The sequence below is a fragment of the Halichoerus grypus genome, chromosome 5 (assembly GCF_964656455.1).
Source record: "Halichoerus grypus chromosome 5, mHalGry1.hap1.1, whole genome shotgun sequence".
In the NCBI taxonomy this organism is placed as follows: domain Eukaryota; kingdom Metazoa; phylum Chordata; class Mammalia; order Carnivora; family Phocidae; genus Halichoerus; species Halichoerus grypus.
In genome coordinates this window covers 90,806,878-90,830,317 of record NC_135716.1, presented here as the reverse complement: position 1 = coordinate 90,830,317, position 23,440 = coordinate 90,806,878, and the positions used below count along the sequence as shown (strand labels likewise).

General features: G+C 42.8%; 1 protein-coding gene across 4 annotated transcripts in view; it reads left to right on the top strand.

The window, feature by feature from the left end:
• CD101 (CD101 molecule) overlaps positions 1-23,440 on the top strand; it is a 34,748-nt gene that overhangs the window by 7,348 nt on the left and 3,960 nt on the right. For 3 of the 4 annotated variants that reach the window (XR_013447959.1, XR_004910503.2, XM_036071025.2), the window contains exons 2-8: positions 439-819; positions 2,120-2,536; positions 6,259-6,645; positions 9,863-10,246; positions 10,951-11,355; positions 13,955-14,365; positions 17,237-17,632. Coding sequence is in view for 2 of the 4 variants with exons in the window: in XM_036071025.2 (XP_035926918.2) it covers positions 439-819; positions 2,120-2,536; positions 6,259-6,645; positions 9,863-10,246; positions 10,951-11,355; positions 13,955-14,365; positions 17,237-17,632 (2,781 nt within the window). In the remaining 2 variants the exon portion in view is untranslated. The remainder of the gene's footprint in view (positions 1-438; positions 820-2,119; positions 2,537-6,258; positions 6,646-9,862; positions 10,247-10,950; positions 11,356-13,954; positions 14,366-17,236; positions 17,633-23,440) is intronic. The other variant, XM_078072562.1, reaches the window with a different exon arrangement.

Here is a 23,440-nt window from a genome sequence, read left to right as displayed (position 1 = left end):
ATCTCGGAGAGAACAGCCTGACAGGGAGCCAGGAGTGAGAGTCGGAAGGAAGAATTTGCTGACTTTTCCCACAAAATAATGTAAAAGGTGAATTATCATGCATCGTATTGACTTTAAAATAAGTGCCCTTAGATAACACCAGGCACTAATGTTATCAGTTATAATAGTCATCATACTGTTGAAGCTAACCTTTTTTTTTTTTAAGCGACTAAGAATTACTATGGAAGTTGAAGTTATGAAAGACCAGTGAACTCATCAAGCCATTCCACCGCTCCTCAGCCTGAAGGAGGTGTATGAACATTTGAGTTGATTATAGCTAATACCCTGTGATCTCATTTACTAGAACTCTAATACGGGGCGCTGCAATAAGGTGGCACAGTGGGGACTGGAGCGCTAATCTATTTTTATTCCCCTTTCTTTCTTTCTCCTCCTTGCAAGCTAAGCTCAGCTTTGGCCAGAGAGAAGTAACCATCCAGAAAGGACCGCTGTTTCGGGCTGCAGGCTACCCCATCAACATTGGCTGCAATGTCACTGGCCACCAGGGACCTGCTGAGCAGCATTTCCAGTGGTCTGTTTACCTGCCCAAAGCCCCGACCCAAGAAGTCCAGATCGTGAGCACCAAGGATGCCACCTTCTCTTACGCGGTGTATGCGCAGCGGGTGCAAAGCAGGGGGATCTATGTGGAGAGGATCCGGGGCAACTCAGTCTTCCTGCACATCTCAGAGCTCCAGCTGAAGGATTCTGGCGAGTATGAGTGTCACACGCCCAACACGGATGAAAGATACTACGGCAATTACAGCGCGAAGACTAGGCTAATTGGTAAGCTGTGCCTGCCAGCCCCTCAGAAGCCAGAGCGCCACCATGACAATGCCTTGTGCCATGTGACATGGCTTTGCATCATGTCCTTGCTTTGGCAAGAGAGCCCTGAGAGCCCTCTGGATATTTTGCAGTTGGGTCACACATCGGTATCTCCCCTTCTCTAAAACTCTCAGATCATCTTTGCCGCCAACTTTGCCGCCAAGCTTTAGATAGCAGGTCTTCCGAAGGCCTTGTCCACAGCTAGCCACAGGGTGATCGTAGTAACAGCATCAGACAAAACTCAGAGTTCTTCCCATGTCATGTCTCTTCTTGGAGGCAGGACGTTAACTTGGTAAGAGAGCTAGAGTTAATATGATCAAGTGGTAAGTCATTCACTTGGAAATGGATATTCCCGAACTACTAATCTTTTTCATGGACAGAAAGGTTCATAGTCTTTGCAATTACCATTTTGCCCCTTTTGCCTAGAATATCTTAGCACCCCTTTTTCAGTCTAGCCAACTCCCACATATACTTGTAGATGCAATTTAGGTCTTACCTCTTCTGTGAAATCCGTCCTGACTGTCTCAGGCAGTATTCCCATCTTTGTTTCCTCTTGATGCTCTATTCACATCACTATTATTAGCACTCACCCAGTGTATGTGGTATTTGGCTACTTATATGATTCCTTCCTCACCTTGAGCTCCAGGAGAATAGTTATCTCAGCCCCTAGCCCGGTGGCTAGCACCAAGTATCTGCTCAATAAATCTTCATTGATTGAATCTAAGTGTTGCTTTCCCATAAGCTTAGGCTGTGTGATTTCCTTTGAGGAAGAATACAGTGATAGGGTAGTAGGATGGTTATCAAAACTTTGGTAAGGGTTGCATTTTGGCTCTGAATGATTATAAGAGATTATTTCAGAACTTTACAAAGAAGCAGGTTAAGGTGTAAGGAGGTGAAGTGACTCGCTCCAATTCCTGTAGTCAAATAGGGACAGATTTAGGATCAGAATCTAGGTCTTCTAGCTCCCAGTGCTCTTCCCTTTTAAATACTCTGTGTCTGAATAGCTAAATTGGTCACAGCCTATGCTAAAAATGTAAAGTTGGGGTCAATACATCACTGAGCCATTAGTTTTGCCAAGTTCCACAGACTATGTATACAGATGCCAATGTTCCCCTTGGCAATAGGGAAAGCATATGGCTGGTGGAAAAACAACGGAAAGTATGTGCTTTACAGATGGTGGGTCAGGGCGCCATCTTCATCCAAGCAGGCTTGTCCGACAGGTTCTTGGGCCAGTCAGTTATCATCATTCCTTTGCTTCCAGTTATTCCAGATACCCTCTCTGCCACCATGAGTCCCCAGACTCTCCGTAAGGAGGAAGGTGAATCATTAGAACTTACCTGTGAAGCATCCAAAGCCACAGCTCAACATACCCACCTCTCTGTCACCTGGTACCTGATGCAGGATGGAGAAAGAAACCAAACTACCAAGATTATTTCCCTCTCCAAAGATTTCGTGTTGATCCCTGGGTCCTCATATACAGAGAGGTTTGCGGCTGGTGACGTCCAGCTCAGCAAGCTTGGGGTCGCCACCTTCAGGCTGTCCATAGGGAGGCTCCAGCCCTCAGATCAAGGCCAGCTGTTCTGTGAGGCAACTGAATGGATTCAGGATCCAGATGAAACCTGGACTTTAATCACAAGAAAGCGGACAGCTCAAACAGCTCTGAGGATCCAACCAACAGGTAATGATCTTCTCAAGAAATTCATTAGTATGTTGATAGTGGGTATTTATGGGATATCTTTTTGGTTTTTTTCTAATCTTTTGTTGTGTCTAAAAAGAAAAAACATTTAGAAAGTTTGAATACATTTTGGTTTTGGCATCTGGGAAGTGTAAATAAGAAGAGGGACATTTGGTGTTGGGTCTGTCCACAGCATGTTTTCTATGGGATAAGATCTGTTGAATGGTTAGATAGATTCCACAAGTCATGCATGAAAATGGTTTTGTTACCATCCTTGCCAAGCCCTATGTAAGCATTTTTATCTATATCATCTACTTTATCTATATTATCTAATTTAGTCCTCACCCTGTGGGGCAAGTGGTCGACTCCCCATTTTTAAAACAAGGAACCTGAGCCTCAGACATGCAAAATGCTGGTAGAGGTGGAGCTAGTGTTCGAAGCAGGTGTGTCTCTCCAAAGCCCCCACACCACAGACCCCCGGGGCCTCAGAGTAGCTCCAGTTTCCAATGTGGAGCCTTATCTTAGTCACTGCCAGGATTTCCTTCCACCTGACCCCATTTCCTGCTTGGGGTGCTGTTACTCTTCATGATCCATTGGCATTTTCATCAAAGCAAACAGGAAGCCTCAGCTGTCATTCCTGGTTTCTCTATGTAGGCTATGGTCCAATAGGAAGAGGTTTCGAAAAACGTATATATCCATGCTAAAAGCAGTGATCCAATGGTGGCTCATTGAAGGTTTCCTTCCTTCCTTCCTTCCTTCCTTCCTTCCTTTCTTCCTTTCCCTTCCTTCCTTCTTTCCTTCCTCTCTTTCTTTCCTTTCCTTCCTTCCTCTCTTTCTTTCCTTTCCTTCCTTCCTTCCTTCCGTCTTTCCATCCTTCCTTCCTTCCTTCCTTCTTTCCTTCTTTCCTTCCTTCCATCCTTCCTTCTTTAGGAGGAGTATTATTTTATTTCTTTAAGAAACTGTCCTATTTGTCTTAAGTGTCCAAGTTACACTCAGTGAGTTCTGTGAGGGCACATCACATGTGCTTTTTTCTCTCTTTGAGGCCAATTTTTTATGTAAAACAATCATTATTTTTACTTATTTATTTGACAAAAATTGTATATATTTAAGGTGTACATGTTTTGATACACATATGCATTTTGAAAAGATTACCACAATCAAACTAATTAACATATTCATCATCTCACATTGTTACTTTTTGTGTGTAGCGGGGGTGTGCATGTGTGTATGGTGAGAACATTTAAGATCTCTATTCTCAGCAAATTTCAAGTATGCAACACAGTATTATTAACTGCAGTCCCCACGCTATACATTAGATCTATAAAACTTACCTTGCATATGGAAACTCTGTACCCTTTGATCAATATCTACCCCCCACCAGATCCTGACAACCACCATTCTACTCTCTGCTTTTATGATTTCAGCAGTCTTAGACGCCACATATAAGTGAGCCCCTGCAGTATCTGTCTTTCTATGTCTGGCTTATTTCACTTAGCCAGATGTCCTCCAGGGTGATCCATGTTGTTGAAAATGGCAGGATTTCCTTTTCTCTCATGGCTGAATAATATTTCAGTGTATATATATATATATATATATATATATATATATATATACTATATTTTCTTCATTTGTCTATCCATCAGTGGACACTTAGGTTGTCCACACCATTTCTGTAATGTTACCTTCCCCCTAACAGTGCATGTCCTCCACATCCATTTCTCCACATCCTCACCAACATGTGTTATCAATTCTCCCAACCCATGAACACAGGCTATCTTTCCATTTATTTGTATCTTTAATTTCTTTCATCAATATTTTACAGTTTTCAGTGCACATGTCTTTCACCTCCTTGGTTAAATTTATTCCTAAGTATTTTCTTCTTTTTGACATTATTGCAAATGAGATTATTTTTAATTGAGATAAAATTAGTGTATGACATTATGTAAATTTCAGGTGTGCAACACTATAATTCAATACTTGTATATACTACAAGTGATCACCACTATAAGTCTAGTTACAATCCATCACCATACAGTTGAGCCCCTTCACCCATTTCGCCCACTCCCCAACCCCCTTCCCCTTTGGGAACCACAAATCTGTTCTCTGTCTCTATGAGGTTATTTTTGTTTTGTTTGTTCATTTGTTTTGGTTTTTAGAGTCCACAAATAAGTGAAATCATGTGATATTTGTCTTTCTCTGTCTGATTTATTTCACTTAGAATAATACCCTCAGGGTTCATCCACGTTGTTGCAAATGGCAAGATTTCTTTCTTTTTTATGGCTAAGTAGTATTCCTGTGTGTGTGTGTGTGTGTGTGTGTGTGTGTGTGTGTACCACATTTTCTTTATCCATTCATCCATTGATAGACACTTAAGTTGTTTCCACATGTTGACTATTATAAATAATGCTGCAATGAACATGGGGGTGCATATATCTTCTTGGTGTTTTTGTGTTCTTTGAATAAATACCCAGAAGTGGAATAGCTGGATCATATGGTAATTGTATTTTTAATGTTTTAAAGAAGATTTTATTTATTTATTTAGGAGAGAGACAAGGAGAGAGAGCTCATGGAGAGGAGCAGAGGGGGAGGGAGAGGGACAAGTAGACTCTGTGCTGAGCACCGAGTCTGATGCGGGCGACCCTGAGATCAGACCTGAATCGAAACCAAAAGCTGGCCATTAACCTACTGAGCCACTCAGGCACCCTATTTTTAATTTTCTGAGAAATCTCTATACTCTTTTCAATATTGGCTCCCCAATTTACATTCTTATTGGCAGTGTAAAAGTGTTCCCTTGTTGCCACATCCTCTCCAACACTTGTTATTTCTTGTCTTTTTGAGAATAGCCATTCTGACAGGTGTGAGGTGATAGCTCATTATGGTTTTAATTTGCATTTCCCTGATGGTGAGTGATGTTGAGCATCTTTTCATTGTATTTATTGACCATCTGTAGAAATTTTCTTAATGTCTTTTTCCAATACTGTGTTGCTAGTGTATAGAAATGGAACTGATTGTTTTTTGCATGTTGATTTTGTATCCTGCAACTTTACTGAAATCATTAGTTTTAACAGGTTTTTGGTGGAGTCTTTTGGGGTTTCTATATATAAGATCATGTCATCTGCAAACAGATTATTTTACTTCATTTTTCTGACTTGAATGCCCTTTATTTATTTTTTCCTGACTAAGTGCTCTGGCTAGGGCTTCCAATACTATGTCAGATAGAAGTGGTGAGAGTGGACTTCTTTGTCTTTTACTGACCTTAGAGGAAAAACTTTCAGCTTTTCATTGTTAGGTGTTATGTTAGCTGTGGACTAGTTCTACATCACATCACATGTGCTTTAACTTAGGAAAATTCCACTGGACATTCTTAGCCAAAAAAAGAGAACAAAGCATCACAGCTTACAGCAGTTCAACATATTATAAAATATTTTATATTTTTTTATTCAAAAAAGATACACTACTGTATACTTTATACTTCTATGCATATGTCTTGCTTAATAGGATTGCATTCAGAAAGCTATGTAGGCTGTTCTTTCTGAATGATTGAAGGAATAGTCAAGGACATTTGTGATTCTAGGCATTTCTTTGGCTGACCTACTCCTCAGAGCTCAACTCCCACATGAAATTCAATCCCCGTACTATCCTTACAGGGGCTATTATCTCTCTGTGGTCCCGAAAGGACAGTTGCTGTGGCTTCTCTAAATACCTGCGTTGCTTTTGTTTCCTAGTGAGAGATTTTCAAGTCAACATTTCAGCTGAGAGCACGTTTACTGCAGGGAAATCCTTAGAACTGGTCTGCCTGGTCGTAGGCAGTGGCCGGGACCCACTGCTTCAGGGCGTTTGGTTCTTCAATGGTAATGAGATGGCCCGCATGGATGCTGGCGGTGTTCTGGGCCTGAAGGGAGACTACAGACAGAGAGCAAGTCAAGGACAGCTCCAGGTTTCAAAGTTAAGCCCCAAGGCTTTCTCTCTCAAGATCTTCTCTGTGGGTCCCGAGGATGAAGGCGTCTACAGATGTGCTGTGGCAGAGATGGCAAGAGCTCAGATGGGCTCCTGGCAGGTGCTTCAGAGCAAGCGGTCACCAGACAGCCACGTGCATCTGAGGAAGCCAGCAGGTACGTGAAGTCAGAACCAGACATGCCTGGGCTGCCCTCCGCTTCCCTCCTTTGTGAGTACAGGCTGCCTCCCTGGACACAGTGGACTTCCCCTGAAGAGTCGGGTGTCAGTCGGATCACTCTGAGGTGGAGTAAAGAAAAGCAACCAAACTAGCTGAAGACTTAAGTCTTATTCCGGGGCCGTTAAATGGGCTGTGACCACAGACACAACATTTAACTTCTTTAAATCTCAGCTTCCTCAAATATAAAATAATGACATACGATGAGATTGTCCTGAAGTCCCTTCTTGCTGTCTTAGATCCTTTGATTCTTTTTGCGATCAGTCCTCATTTTTGTATGTTGGGTTTTTCTCCGAGCAGAAAACAAGTGCGTTAATGAAACCCTCTATCTCCTCTTTGTTGTCTGTGTGGTGTGAGTATGGTAAGAGGAAAGAATGACACTTTGCCTCCTTCCTGGGGATCAAACACCTACATTATGGCCCCTGCCCCCCAAACATCTTTCAGATGCCTTTGTCCATCCTCTATTATCTTAACCTGATACAGGGAATGATAGTACGTCTTAATTCTGCATCAAAGCATGACTCAGAATAAGGAATGAAGAGGTAAATGATAGCAGGCAGACTCTATTCCCTGCATTTTGCTGTAATGTGATGTGCCTGTTCAAACGGGTCTGAGTATCTATGGGCATCAAAGTGGAAGGCCACTCAGCTCTCGTTTCAAGTTTATGAAGGTTGGATGACCTTAAACATGTTTGAACACTCAGCGCTTTTTGTTTGAAGAGAGAACAGACAAATCTACAACTAATATTAGGATGCTCTGGGCCGGGTATTATATTCAAAGTCTAGAAAGATTAACTGTCCAAGAGCACAAAACAAAACCCGACTAAAAATAAAAATACCCTTGTTTCACTTGCTCACTGGCAGCATCTCCAAAGATAGATAGATTTCCCTTTCATGCTCTTCTCTGTCACCCCATTTGCTAGCAATGAAGACACACACACTTTGGCCTAGAGTGGCACGCCAGGAAGTGTGTTGGTGTTAGTTTTCACACTAAACATTTGGTCTAACTTTCTAGGATTCAGGAAGAACTGTGTAGGCGGGTTTACATATTTACACAGAGCTAAATCTCTGCTTCATTCATCTCAATCTCTGCTGAAATATATCTGTAAACCTTTCTTAAATTCAGCATATGGGAATCTGTGCCAAAGGGAACTGAAGGTGTGCTTTGTGGCTCACAGATCATAAGCCTATCAGCAGGGTGGTCTTCTAAAGCTAAAAATAGTTCATTGTGTAGGCTGGAGTCCAAACTGGGCCTGATATGTGGAAACAGAAAAAGCTATTAGCAAATTTATTAAGGATCCTGTTGAGCATTCAGTTTTGAAAGTCAAACCATAGTATGAGCAGAGTTTTATCATGAAATTCATATTTTATGAATATTTTAAACAGAAGGGGTTACTCACTACCACTGTGAATGTGTAACTTACACACACTTGGTAAGATTATTACTTCTTAACAAGAGGCAACAATGACTGTAATGAACTAAGGAAACCTCATTTTTCTCTTTAAAAAAAAAACAAACTGATGTTAGTTGAGACTAACCATAATGGTTATATTCAAGTAGTGAGATTATGAGCAATAATTTCCTCTTTATTTTCTAAACTTCAGTTATGAGTCTATTTTTAACTTGAAAATAACTTTAAGTATAATCCTGCCTCCACTACCCAAAATCTGGAAGCAGGTTTACATATGTAGATGCGGATACAGATATAGATATTTAATATTAAATGTTATTTAACTAATAATTATTTAATTATTAAATAAGAATTATTGAATTATTTAATAGTATTATTAGATAATTAAAATGTTAAATACATGTATTAAAGTTACTTGTGGACATCAAGCTTCATTCTGCCTTTGTAACTTACATACATATATACATAGAGCAGGAGAAAGCTCAGCTCCTTCCTCAGCAGGGAAGAACAATTTGCGAATTCATTTAGATCTTATTTAGATTTCTCATCCCAATTCCATTTTGTTTTCTCTCTTTTGGCTTTGAACTACCTCACTTTCACTAAGTGCCTATCATTACAACCAATGCTAATAACTCCCATGTACTGGGTACTTTCCCTTGCCAGCCAGGCTAAGCCCTTTGGCATGCACCACTTTTACTCATCCCAACAATGCAGTAAGGTTGGTGCTATTATTATGTTCGTATATACAGGAAAGAAAATCAAGGGTCAGGGAGGACAACTGTGTTGCCCAAGATAAATTCTGACTCCCAGGACCTTGGCCTTAAACCTGAGATGCATGAGCTACGGAGGTGTCTTTGCTTTACCCACAAAGCACCCAGGACAAAGCCTCGCACAGGAAGTATCTATTGAATGAATGTCTGCGTTTCTACATATCTTGAATTTCCCATCTGGGAGCCAGATTTATATTTTGTAGTTTAACATTATAGTTCAGATATAAGAAGGATCTCCCTTCAACCAATAGTATATATATATATATATATATATATATGAATATGTGATTTGAAAAAGAGAAATATATCTATATGTGTATCTTCCCCCAAGTAATTGTTTTTAATGGTGGTATTTTGTTTGTTGTTGTTGTTGTTGTTTAAATAAACTCTACAACCAACATGGGCCTCGAACTCATGACCCTGAGATCAAGAGTCGCATGCTCTATGGACTGAGCCAGCCGGGTGCCCCAATGGTAGTTTTTGAACAGAAATCTAATTACCAATACTCCTTCCCTGTTCAAAACACATACTAATTAGGGAAAGATAAGTAGGCAGAGGAATATCATTTTGATCTGTGAAAGATAAAATTCCAAAAAACTAAAAATTTAAATAAACACAGCTTCATTATTTTCAGGCTCATACACCCACCCTAATTAATCTAACAAAATATTACCAGATGTTTTCCCAACTAGATGTTCTTAATGAAGGGCTGATTTAACAAATCACTAAAAATAAGGGCAAATTATAAATTGTTTAAGTGTAAATAAGTTCACCTGATATTCTTTCTGCTGTCTTGTTCCCACTATGTAAGTGTTTAGCAAATCTCTTTTCCGGGGGTGGTAAGAGCAGTCAACAGCCCGATCTGATTTGTCACAAACTAGTCAAGGCCTAATTAAAGAGATCTCACCATGTTTTAGAAAAGTTTTCATTGACTTGAAATCCTTTCTTTTTTTTCCTCTCAAATCTGTAATCCACAGCAAGAAATGTGGTCTTATCTACCAAGAACCAGCAGCAAGCCGTGTGGGAAGGAGAGGCATTAACCCTTCTCTGCAAGGCAGATGGGGCTGAGAGTCCCTTGTCTGTGGAATGGTGGCACCTCCCACAAGGCCAGAAGCAGCCAGAGTTGGTGGCTGGCATGCAGCAGGATGGCACCGTGCAGCTGGGGGCCTCCTACAAGGAACTCAATAACCAGGGCTCCACAAGGCTGGAGAAAATGGACTGGGCCACCTTCCAGCTGGAGATCAGCTCCACCAACACCACAGACAGTGGCGTGTATGAGTGCAGAGTGTCTGAGGGCACCCGGAACCAGGCCAGAGGGCGGAGCTGGACTCAGAAGTTGGCTGTCACTGTCAAATCTCTGGGTAAGGGTCAAAGAAATCCTGTTCTAAACTTACATGTATCAGCGGTACCTTCCTGGGCAGTGGGACGTGGTGGAATTTGATTGTGTGTCAAGCCGAACCCCCTCGTGGCACGTACACCCCAGGACACAGAGTGTAGTCTCTGGCTGCCAGGTCTGTCAATCAATCTCTAAAATTTACTCATCTTTATAAGGATCATCCATAGGGTGCCACTTGTCGGTTGTTAGTCAAAACTAAACGCCTATGAGCTGGAGTAGATGTATAGAGGACCTGTGCCTGGTGGAGCTGAGCCTCGTACATCCAGGCTTCTAGAGCTATAGCCCTGGGCTTGCAGAGTCTATTCAAGCCTGTGCAAAAGAGTGACGCTGAGCCCATGAGTGGAAATAAGGGAAGGCCAGCCACTGGGCGGGGGGGGGGGGGGGGGGGGGGAGCACTCCACCCACTCAGTAGCAGCTGTCTAAGCAGAAGGCTGGAGAAACACTTCCTGTTTGTTATCACTGCTGGGAACGCTCTTAGAAGAGGATCAACTTTGGAAAATTTGAGGACAGAATTCAGGACAGACTGTCCTGTGAGTCAACTCTGAGCCCCAAATAGTTGATGCTCCCAATGTTTGAATGCATGGCTCCATGTAAAGAGGTGGTCAGTAGGAAAACTTTGATTTGACAAACATATTGGCAATGGTGTTTCCCATTTATTTCTGCCCACAGAGTCGAGCTTGTGGGTTAAGCTGATGAGCCGTCAACCCAAAGTGGAATTAGCCAAGACCTTTGGCCTGTCCTGCATAGTGGAGGCTGACTACGCCAACCTCAGGGTGCCACTCACCGTGACGTGGCAGTTCCAACCAGCAAGATCTCAAGTCTTTCATCCACTTGTTCGAATCACCCATAATGGCACTATTGAGTGGGGGGGTTTCCTATCTCAGTTCCAAAAGAAGACAAAAGTTTTACAGTCCTCATTTCATTCTCAACTCCTAATCCATGATGCCACCGAGGAAGAAGCAGGAGTTTATCAGTGTAAAGTAGAAGTTTACGTCAGAAATTCCCTATGCACAAGCGGCCCTGTGAGGGCTTCTGCCGTCTCTCACTCACTGATGATAGCCATCACTTTACCAGGTAAACACCACTGGAAAGTAATCCCTGCTTTAAAAACAAATGAACACATTTCTCCTATTTTGGGTAAATTATAGAATTAAAATATAACATACCTTCCCCCATGTTTTGACTGTATACGTTAGCACATTGTAAAACCGATATCCAGGCTAACGTGAAGTTCGTATGCATGGGACAGCCATACTGGTTGTTAAAACATTGACATACTTCCACACTGACTACTAATAACTGTTGCTCCATGCTCCTTCCCCCTCTTCCCAAAAGTCCCCACCACCCAGCAACTGAAAATTACCACATGGCACAAGAGGGGGCTTCTCGGACGAGCTCCGGTCGGGAGGGAGGCATTCTTTGGATTGGTCATTGCCCATGCCTTACTAGTCATTAAATGTTTGAAATGTCTCCCCTACTGCTAAGGATAATGTCAATTCCATTAGAATACATTTATCCTCTTGGTTTAACATGTTAATGTATAAGAGAGAATATCTGATTATAATCAAATATAATTTACCTCATCAGTTGGTGTTAAGAGCAGAGACACAACCTGGGCAAAGTCCTGCTAGTCATGCATCTTCTTCTATGACTTCCATTCTCTAAAGACATTGTGTTTAAGAGCCTTTGAAGTCATTTCTACCTGACAGGCACCGACGAGCAGCTTAGCTTTGGGCAAATCACTCAATCTGTCCAAGTCTGGGGATGTCATCCCTAAATTGCTGTTCTGCACTGTGGTGACATATGTAATGTGCCTAGGACAGTGCCTGGTGCATCAAGCAGATGCTCAGACATGGTAGCCCCCATTATTCTCTCTGCTGCTGAGTGACATTTTTGGTAATAGTAACAATCTCCTTGTTGATTAACTCATGTCTTAATTGCCTTGTCCTTCCCATGGTATTTAAAATTGTTGACCCAATCCTTTCTTCTTGAAACTTCCTTTTTCCTTGGCCTCATGACGCAAGATTTTCTTGGTTTCTTTCCTAACACTCCGTTTCTTCTCATTCTCTTTTGCATATTCTCCTCCTTCACAGATCCATTCCTTTGCGTTTCAGCCTTAGCTTGCTCTCTTCTCATTCCATACAGTCTCCTGAAGTGGGCTTATTCCTCCCCCTGGTTCAACCTATATACTGAAAACTCTCAAATCCATTATCCTGAAAGACTTCTCTTTTGATCTCCAGACTCATTATACAATTACCTCCAAGGCATATCTACACTCAGTAAGTCCAAACATAAATGCACTATTCTTATTCTTCCAAATCTACTCTTCCTACACTGTTCTCCATGTCCTCATGATCCACCAGTGGCCCAGGTGAGAAACCACAACACCTCCATATCCACCTCATCCAAACTCTCATAGCACGGCCTGCAAGATCCTTTATAACATGGTACATTTATGTCTTTCCAGTGTCATCTTCTACTTTCCATCTTGAATTTGAGCTCTGGCCACACTGAACTACTTGCAAGCCCTCAAATACTCTGTGTTCTCTCTCACTTCCAGTCTTTGTTCAAGTCATGCATTTTGTGTGGAACTCTTTAACCTCTTCTCCACCAGACAAATTCCTATTCACTCCTAAGACTTAGCTTCAAGATCTCTGCTCCAGGAAGCCTCCCCCTACTCCCATATTTGAGTTAGATGGTCCTGCCCTGTGCTCTGACAGCCGCTTCTGCATACCTCTGTTACACTTGGGTGACACAGTCTTATAATTGGTAAGCCTCTGTGCCTGCACTGGTTTCTCCCTCTAGACTGTGAACCCACTGATTGGAGGTATCCACAGAGCCAGGAATGGTCTGGCGCATAACACAATGTGTGCTTGATACATATTTGTTGACGGAAGAGGAAGGGGACCTACCAGCAAATTTTAAGAAGCAGTTACAAAAGTAGAATTAATGATATCAGCAAGAAGTTAGAATAAGTTTTGGGAGGCAGGTTGTAGCATTCATCTTCCTGACAGAGCAGAAAAGCTGCTGGAGTAAAAGGAGAGTTGACTCCATATCTGTATAAGATTCCCACAGTTGACTGGCTGCAAAGAGACATACAATTTTAGTAGCCCACGTACAACTTCCTTTTGCTTAGCCATGTTTGAAGGCAGATACAAACAAGGACACGTCAGCGAATTGTGAATCCAGGAGTATTCCGGAGAGTGAGCACACAGACAAAGCATTAATAGGGCCACTTTCACTCACTTTGATTTATGAAATGTGACAGAAGAGAAGATGTCTATGCTTTGACAGTGAGGCATTATCATGTGGAAGAGACTGGTTTTCTGTATGACACTCCATCCCTCCCCATGTTCCCTATCCCACTCTGCCGGATGAGGGTAGAACCAGGACCAGTGACTGGAAGGTAGGGAGTGGTAAAATCCAACTTGACATCAGAAAGAATTCTCTAGTGGCAGAGATGTCCAAAGATGGAATGGGCTGCTTTGTCAGTTGGTGAACTGTTCAGAGGCTCAGTGGGCAGTTAGTAGGGCTGCGGGGGAAGGAATTCCCACATCTAATGGATGTAGGAGACATTGCCTCATGCCTAGTTGACCTCTAATGTCCCTTCTACCTTAAAATTCTATTTTCTAGCGAAATAAAAAAAGTCACTGTCACCATTCTTTTAATTTAGAGAGCAAGCTACAAGTGAACTCAAGCAGTCAAGTCCAAGAGATCCTCATCAACTCTAACACCAACATAGAATGTAACATCTTGTCCCGGTCCACTGGAGACCTTCAGTTAGCTGTCATTTGGTACTTCTCTCCCAGTTCCACTAAAGCAACCTGGCTGAAGATCCTGCAAATGGACAAAAACAATGTTGTAAAATATGGGGATGAATTTCACACCCTACGGAGAAAACAAAAATTCTACCCCGAGAAAGTTTCCCAAGACTTGTTTCAGCTACACGTTTTGAACATGGAAGACAGTGATCAAGGCAAATACCACTGCACTGTGGAGGAATGGCTCTTGTCTACAAATGGCACTTGGCTCAAGCTTGGAGAAAAGAAGTCAGGTCTGACAGAATTGAAACTCAGGCCCACAGGTAAACCTGGCAAGTGTATCCTCACGTGTCTTTCTGTAGGATTGCCATCTTCTCTTGGGCAGCTCTTCTTTGGAGTGGATATGTGAAGGTAGAAATATGACCCAGGGTCATAGGAATAGTGTCCACCTACACAACGAATGCAGGACCTAGTAGCCCAGCAGAAGAGGTGGGTGTCACTTAAGGTGAATCAGTCTGAGGCTTTGAGGAGCTTGGATGGGAACAAGATCCCATTGATTGGTTTGCTTATCAGCCTGGCAGCCTGGTCTATGGAGCTGCCCAGGGTGTTGTATCTCTAGATCTCTGTAATAACAAGCTGTGTCATTCCAGTGGGGCTCTACTGTAATTTGGCAAAGAAAGAGTAATACGAAGCATATTTCTCCCACTGTGAACAGAAACTGTACAACTCTATAGGGATGTGTGGAGAAATTGCTTTTCAACATTTGGCTGCCTAAACATAAGGCAAATAAGAGTAGTTAACTGTTGGAATGGCTTACTGAGGGAGTCTCCTCTTCCTTGGGAGATCTTTAAAAGTGTAATAGAAGTTCCATCCATTTGCACTGGTCTAGGAGTGCTGCGGTGTAAATGTGGGCAGGGTTGATTAGATCTCTGGGTATTAGTTAGGTCACCTCCAATGTTGATTAAAATTAAATGAATGTCACAGCTAAGGTTCGGGAACTGGCTGAGATCCAACAGCACAATGCAAATAAGTTAATCTAGTTTGGTGCTTAAAATTTTATTTTCTATGTAACATCCAAAAATAAGATTATAATGAACATCGCCGTGTATTAGACAATTAGAGATACAAAGAGAAATAAGGCACAGCTCTTGCTTTAAGGAGCTTACAATCTGTTGGGGGCAGCAGAGCAAAACAGTAGCTTAGCATAAGGATCTCTTCCTGCTGCTCTGGTTCCCCTTCTTCACATTCTTCAGGCACTTCTTCTCCCTGCTAAATGTGGGTGTTCCTCAGGGACAGATCCTGGACCCCTTTGTCTTATTTTCTCTGCCCTCTTCAGAACTTCTTAAATTCTGCCTTGGTTTCAACTACCACCTCTGATGAAATTGCTCTCAGTCTTTATGCTTAGCTCCAGGTCTTTCAACCCAACTGCCTGTTGTACATTTCTACTTGGAAGCCCCTGAGACCCTTACACTCAGCATGTCCCAAATTGCATTATCATCCTTGCCATCCCACAAGACTCATGCATACTTCTGCACTCTCCATCTATGTGGCTAGCAGCCCTTTCTCCCAGTTGCCCAAGCCAAATCTCGACAGTGTATGCACATCCCTTTAAGGAGGCAGCTACTCCTTAGCTCAAGCTAGCAAACACTTCCCATCCAGAAATGTGGGCTCAGTGTTGTCTGATCTTTTAGTCTATCAAGAAGTGCCTAAAATCTTTTTTGTGTGACATTGCTCGATTTGAGAATGTACACAACTAATCCAAATTCTTTTCAGATTCTGAGGGTGTCAAACAAAACATATCTGTGGGTGGGGTGTGGCTGGCTGGGGGTGGCCAGCTGTGCACCCTGGTGTAGGGTGTGAGTTAAGGAAGAGGCCTCAGGGACAGATACTGAGAAGGAGTGGTCAGAATTGTAGGAGAGACATTTTCTCTGAAATCAAAAGAGGAGAGGACTTCAAGAAAAAATAGACTTCAGTGATAAAACCCACAGAGAGGACAACAAAATGGAGTGTCTTGAGCTGGGAAATTGGGCCCATACTGAGGATCTTGGCCAGAGCATGGCGATGGAATTGGAAGGCTGATTGCAGTCAAGTAGGGAGGAATTTGAGCTGAGGAAGCAGAGACGGTATCATATAAACTAATATTTCACATACTTTGCCATGAGGAGAAGGAGAGAGTAACAACAACAACAAATCCAGGATCAGACAAAGTTATTCTTTTATTTATTTTTAATTTTTTAAAAGATATTTATTTATTTATTTATTTATTTGAGAGAGAGAGAGCACGAGCGGGGGGAAGGGCAGAGGGATAGAGAGAAGCAGACTCCCTGCTGCGCAGGGAGACCCTGGGATCATGACCTGAGCCGAAGGCAGATGCTTAACCAACTGAGCCATCCAGGCACCTCAACGTTATTCTTTTAAAGATAGATTAATAAATGTGTTTGTAGTAGAGTTGAAAATTCAGTGTATACTATAATTTCTTTATTTTGTTTGTAACTACTCTGGCCTTCATTCAAAGTTCTCACCTGCTAGTTAGGAGGGGAACTTTTTAAAAAAGTAAATGTCAAAATCTGTTTAAAACTTAGTCAACTGGTGAATCGTTGAACACTACATCAAAAACTAATGATAAGTTGGCTAATGGAACATAATAAAAAAACCAGTTTAGTCTAATCCAATAATTTAAAGTCTCTCCTCCAGTGGTATTCTAACACTTGTATAAAAATGTTCAGTCTCTCAGATAGCCTCCTCTTTCCTTTCATCTAGAACTGAGATGATATCTGGGCATATGGGAGGAGGGTAATTTGCTAGGAATGAGGGGCATTGGTGCAATACCCAGCTTGAGGGGATGGCTGGAAGTTTTGAATGATCCCTCTGGGAAGTAGAAGAAAAAGATGACCAGGGAGGGGTAAAAGCAGCAGGGCAGAGCGCCCACTGAACCTGGGTGGTTTCAGGGGCAGGTTTTCAGCAGACAAGAGGTAGGGCTGAAGAAGAAAAATGGTTGGTTTGATTCGTAGTGCAGAATGTTCTAGCAAATATGGAAGAAGGACAGGGGTCAAGGAAAAAATGTTACAGATGAAAGACCTGATGTCTTAGGATTTTAAGATGGCATCTCCTCAGTGAGAACTAGATTTTTCAGAGGAGGTGTCCAGTCTAAAAATCTAGATTCTTCTTTAATTTATTGCCATTTTATTTCCTAGGAAGTAAGGTACGTGTCTCCAAAGGGTACAGGACAGAAAATGCTACTGAGCATGGAGAGGTGGCCATCCACTGCAGCCTGGAGAGTTCTGGCAGCTCAGCTTCCCTGTTCTCTGTGATGTGGTACCGGAACAGGGAAAATTCTGGAAGGAAGATGCTGGCGCACTTGCAGCATGATGGCTTGTTGGAGTATGGTGAAGAGGGGCTCAGGAGGCATCTGCACTGTTACCGTTCATCCCCTACAGACTTTGTCCTGAAGCTTCATCGGGTAGAGATGGAGGATGCTGGGCTCTACTGGTGCAGGGTGACAGAGTGGCAGCTGCATGGCAGTCCAAGCAAGTGGGTCAACCAAGCATCAGATGAGTCACAGCATATGGTGCTCATGGTGCTGCCTTCAGGTAACGAGGGGCTAATCTGTCCTGGCTCGTGGTCAGGAGAACCTTGGTCTCCCCTCTTGTGCTTTGCTGAAAGCATTTACGGATTCCCTAAAGAAAGTGACTCTGTCATTTCTCTCAATCGTAATTTCCATTTCTCATTGGGACAGACAAGGTCTACGTGAGGTTTTGGCATAGACATTTAAATGTCAGGGGCATCTGACCTCCTTCCCCCCTTCCCCTCCCAAACAAACAAAAAAACCCATCAAAATCATATCCCTTTAAAGAACAAAATAATGTTCGCAGCAGACATCCTTACGCCTTGGCTGATTCTCCAGTCTCAGAAAGCTCAGATCTGCAGTGGGAGTCGGAATGAGGGATAGGAGCACGGTGACTTTAGGCTTCAGTTGGTTGAACCAAAGTCAACTACATCTAAATGCTCCCCACCTCAAAAACAAAATGAAATCTTTCTCAAAACATAAGTGCCAAGCTTCTTCTCACTCTATATGTTCAACAAATGAGCAGGATTTTGATAATGATAGTCATTTGGTTGCCTCTCCTCATGGCAGCTTGCAAGGCATTGAAGGAGGAAGTGTGCCCTATAGAACCTGTTTACGGGGTCCAGCAAGGAGGGTAGCTACTGAAAGACCTTGGCCAATGCATGGCCATTCTCTGTGTGGGAAGGCCATCCTACTCAGCTGAGTGCACAGCTTGAGGAGGGATACGGAACAGGTGGTTGTGAAGGAGAGGCGCATCCTTCCAGTCAATCCAGTGCTAAGCATGTAATAGGCATTCATGAAGCATTTGTTAACAAAAGCAGCAATTTCTCCAGCCAGACCCGTAAATCTTCCCTGGTGATCAATGCACTGGCTGATGTAGCCAGCTCATCGCTGAGCCCCTCCTTTCTGGTAAGGTTTAAGGTGAGGGTGAGAGGTGAGCTATAAACTGAACTGGGAAAGGGACTCTGAAGACGCAGAGATGTGGTCTCGGTGCCCCACACCAGGAAGGGTAAGATGGATCAATGAAAGATAACATTCCTAAAACACCAGCTAGCTTTGGTGACACTCCTTAGCAGGGGAGAAAGGGTGCTGCCCAGAATGGTGGCAACTTCTCTGAAGTAGGGTTAGTTGTATCCCAGCCCTGGCCAGGCTTCTAGAATGGAAGCCAGAGTTATCTGATGTGTTCCCTGGGGCTCCATCATCCTCTTCCCCTGACCATTTTTCTTCAGGAGTTTTCTCCCAAGTGTCCAGAGAGAATTTTTCTTCCTATCAGCTTTTCTTCTATTCCAATCATTATGGGAAGTCCCACAACCCTGAGCACATTCCATACATGTTTTCTCACTGGAATTCCCAGGCCCTGTAGCATCAGCAGTTTTTTTGTAGCAGAATAAATAGATAACAAGTGTAAAAAGTATCTATTCTGTTACTAAAAAGCACATTTCCTCTGAGAAAGATGAGATCCTTCACAGCGTATATGTACTGTTAATCTTTGTGGAATCCTTATAAATCAGGTGAAAGGTTTTAAAAAAGATGAACTCTGGAAAGAAAACATTAAAAATTGGGTGATCTTTGTATTCTTTACAGTCAAAGAAGCTTGAAAGCCTGTGCCATGATAAGCTGAGGGTTTTCATTATAAACACAGTTAAGGGTTCCCAAGTAAATCCTCAATTATAGCATCTCGCTTCCTCTACCTGGCGGTTCCTTTCTGGTAGTTGCAGAGTTGCGGAGGCAGTGGGGGGGATGAAAAATTCCAGGGTTTGGAATCAGACAAGCCTAGGCTCAAATCACAGCCCTGTCACCTACCTACGAGCTCTGAAATCATACCCTGTTATTTAACCTCTGTGAACCTCAGCTTACTCATAAAAGTGAGGATCATTATACAAATGTGTATAAAGTATCTAACATAGTCCCTGGAATATTGTAAGTGCACAAGAAATGTTAACTCTCTTTTCCATTATGCCTCCAAACATGTTACACGGGCGCACACACACACGTATGGATATATCCATATATGTGACAAAATATTTTAAGTTGTTCAGTAAGTAACTATGTGAGGATCTGAGGACACAAAAACATGCATTACAGAGTCTTTTCCCAAAGAGCTCAGATTCTGATGGGGGACATGAAGTCCAAAATGATAGGGGTCATCAAAGAAGTAGCCTCAGGATGAAGGAACAGAGGCAGGGCTGGGTGGGAAGGAGATCTGGGAAGTTCCCCAGGGTATGCAGCCTATGAAAAGGAAGAGAACATATTTTAGGAAAAGGGATGACTATGCAAGATGATCATAAAAGCTGTGGCGCAAGGGCAAGAGATGAAGTTAGTGAGATGGGGAGGGTACGGATCTCAAAGGGGGTGGTGAACTTATTCATGAACATTATGGAGTATCAGCAAACAAGTTCAGGCAGGGGAGGGACATCATGAGATTTGCATTTTAGAAAGCCCCCATTGGGAGCTGTGTTAAAGATGAACTGGAGGGGAGGCAGACACAGAGTAGGGAGAACTATCTGAAATTGATAGTAGGAACCCAGGTAAGACAAGATGAAGGCCTGAATTAAGGCAGTGCACATGAGGGCTGAGAGAAGGGCGGGAATTCAGTGCTAGGAGGTGTCATCTTCAGGATTTAGACACTGATTAGATATATGTGGAGGGTGCATGAGCACAAGTGGAGAATCAAAGATGAGTATCAAATTTCTAGCATGGGTAGATATAGGAGAAAGGTCTGAATGGGGAATTTAGTTCAATTTTGAATAAGCTGGGCTGGAATTGAGTTTGAAGTATGTGTGAATTATCCAAAGAGATCTACCCAATAGACATGGGGACTTCCAAGTGAGATCTTTGCCAGATTTGTAGATTAGAAGGCATCAACTTACAGCCAATAATGGTGCCCAACGATGGACTCCTGAGATATATCACTGTTGATCAGGGGAGTGCAGAAGAGGAGCCTGTGAAGGATAATGAAAGGAGTAGCCAAGAGGTAGGAAGAAAACCAGGGTTTGGTGGTATCATAGAAACCAAAAGCAGAGAAGGTATCAAGAAGGAAGGGAAAGCCAACAGACTCAACTACTGCAAAGAGGTCAATTAAGATAAGAATCGGAAAATATCCATTGGATTTCACAATGTTGAGCAATTGCAGACAAGTAATGAAAAAAGTCAGACCACAGTGAGGAAGTAGACACAGCAAATACAGATTACGCTTTCAAGAGCTTTGAGGTCAAGGCAAGAGAGAAAATAACAAGTGGCGAGAGGTGTCAGTCAAGTTTTACTTTGTTCTGTTTTGGTTTGGAGGTGGTAGGGACTTGAGCATGTTTACATTCTGGAGTGGAAAGAGGCAGTGGCGAGGACGAAGGGGAAGATTAGAAGAAGGTAGACCAACAGTCCAACACCTTGCATCAACATAGACCACCTCCTGTCTGGAATGCTCCTCCATGTCATCTTTCTCTGATCAACATCTATGAATCCTTCACCTCCCAACTTAACCGCCACCTTCTCAGTGACTTACCTTATTCTCTTAGTCATTACACTTGTCTAACATCCATAAGCACTGTCAGACTGTACCTTCTGAGCAGGCGAAGACTGAGTGTCTCATTCCCAGCACAGCACAGTACCTGGCACATAGAGATGCTCAAGGACTTACTGAGTCACAGCATAATCACACTCCTCGTAAGGACCTGCTCTATGTATTAATAAAGTCCAGATCAGATATAACATGCTAGCAATTCTCACTTCTCCAGTGGTTTCCCACCACCCCTATGTGGCAATTTCAGGCTGGGTTAGTTTAGGACGACCTAATAAAACTGTGGAGCCTGTGGTTCAAATGAAGGCAGAAAAATTAAGAGGAACTTCCCTGAGGGAATGGACCTTGCATCTTCTTCTCCATCTTACTTCCTTATCTATGACTATGCCAAGGTAGGGGCTAGAGATACCTTCATCTTTTTACCTCACCCTCAGAGCCCAGACATAAATGCCTTATTCTAGAGAATTCGCTGTGATTAATTAATAGACAAGACTATACAGCTTCCTGGGGACTGGATTAGTTGTAATTGTATGGTGTTTATTACTACTCCCCAACTTCTGTTTGGGTAAGGATATACTTAGAGAGCGAGCCTTCAAAGGAGACATGTGCCCCTACCACACTGAAGTTTCTGGAGAGACCATAGACTTTATCTGTGCTACCCCAGTACCTCCAACAAAGTCTCCAGCACAGAGTACTCAACAAATGCTTGATGACAGAATGAGCAAGCTTGAGTCTTAAAATGAAACAGGATGCTATCAGGCATCACTCATTCTGGGATGCACTCGTATCAGGTTCCTTAACCCTACTTTTATTGCTTGGCAGGAGCCAACTCTCTCACGTGGCCACACTTGGCACAGTCAGTTGCCAAAGTTTTGGTGGAGGGGGGGAGGAGTTGGTAGCCCCCCTTGTTATCCTGTATCTTTCTTCCGCTGAAGTCAGTATTTCTGAGGTGAATTCAAAAAGGAATGCTCCTCGTGGCGTGTTTGGCTGTGGGTGGAAGCGCATTATAAACTAAACCTTGTGATGAAGTGTTCTCATTACATTTTTGGCTCTGTCTTGCAGACCTTGTACTTTGAGCATCGGGCACTTACTCGGATTGATTCAAAATGCCAAACCTTAATGGTTTTGAATGTCACTAATTCTAATCCAGATATGGGTGAGAGGCAGATGGTGGGAAATGGTGATCGTGGGATCTAGAGCAAACACTGACCTCCCAGGAGAGGTAATTTAGAAGCACTGGAGCTGAGAGTTGCTAGCTGTTGGCCAATTCGGCACTGTGAATCCTTTGATGGCAGATTGCTCCAAACAGAACAGCCTTCTCCCCATTAAGATAGTCAAGCCCTCTGGCAGTCCCTTCGTGCTGAAGGTTAGAGTCTCAGTGGCAAAAAAACCAAGTACCAGACTTCTTTCCCCCTTCTATGTGCCAGCCCCATCTCCTCATGATCACACCATCATCTAACAATGGTGAGACCGAGGTGGACTCTCACCTTCCAATTCTCTGCCACCCATGACTGGGAAGGGAAGTCAGAGTCTCCTAATAAGTAGCCATTAGACTCTCAATGGATTGTCACCCAGTGGTGGAGACAGAGGGACCAGAGATTTAAGGGAGAGTCTTGGCCTGTGGAAGAAAATGGTCAAGCATGTAGCCCCTGTGTGGAGAATCAGTTGGTCCAGCCCTGTTTTCTGTCCCATCTCTTGAGAGAAGGTTGCCTATGATTTTTCCTAATGTTCTCACTAGCATTCCAACTAATATTTATTTCTTGCTGACTCAACAAATGCACTGGGCACTCTGTTAAATACTTTATTGTGCATTATCTCATCACAACTCTAGAAATTATCCCCATTTGATCAATGAGGAAACTAATCATTATTGAGGATAAGTAACTTGTCTAATGTCAATAACAGTAAGTTAAAGAGCCAGAATGTGAACCCAGCTGTCTTGGAGATGGTAGTCAATCACTACCCTATGTCTGAGTAGTGTGAAGTGTCAAAGCCAGGACTTCTACCCACTGTTCCCTACGGCTCCATTCTCTTTCAGCATCTCCATCTATACCTTCTCCTTATCCACATGCCTTCAAATATATTCAGATAAGAGCTGGGAGAATTATCGTAGTCAAGCAGGGCCTTGGAGAAAGGGGTCAGGTAGGATATGGAGAGAGGCAGTGATAAAGAATTAAAAGTCTAGCTTTATCATTGCCCACCCTTTCAAAAACAAAAACCAAATCTAGGCTGGAGAATATAAATGAGACCAGAGAAAATCCAGGCCACAAACCCCTGTAGCAATTTGTGAGTTCTGAGAGCTGCCAGCCTAATGTTCAG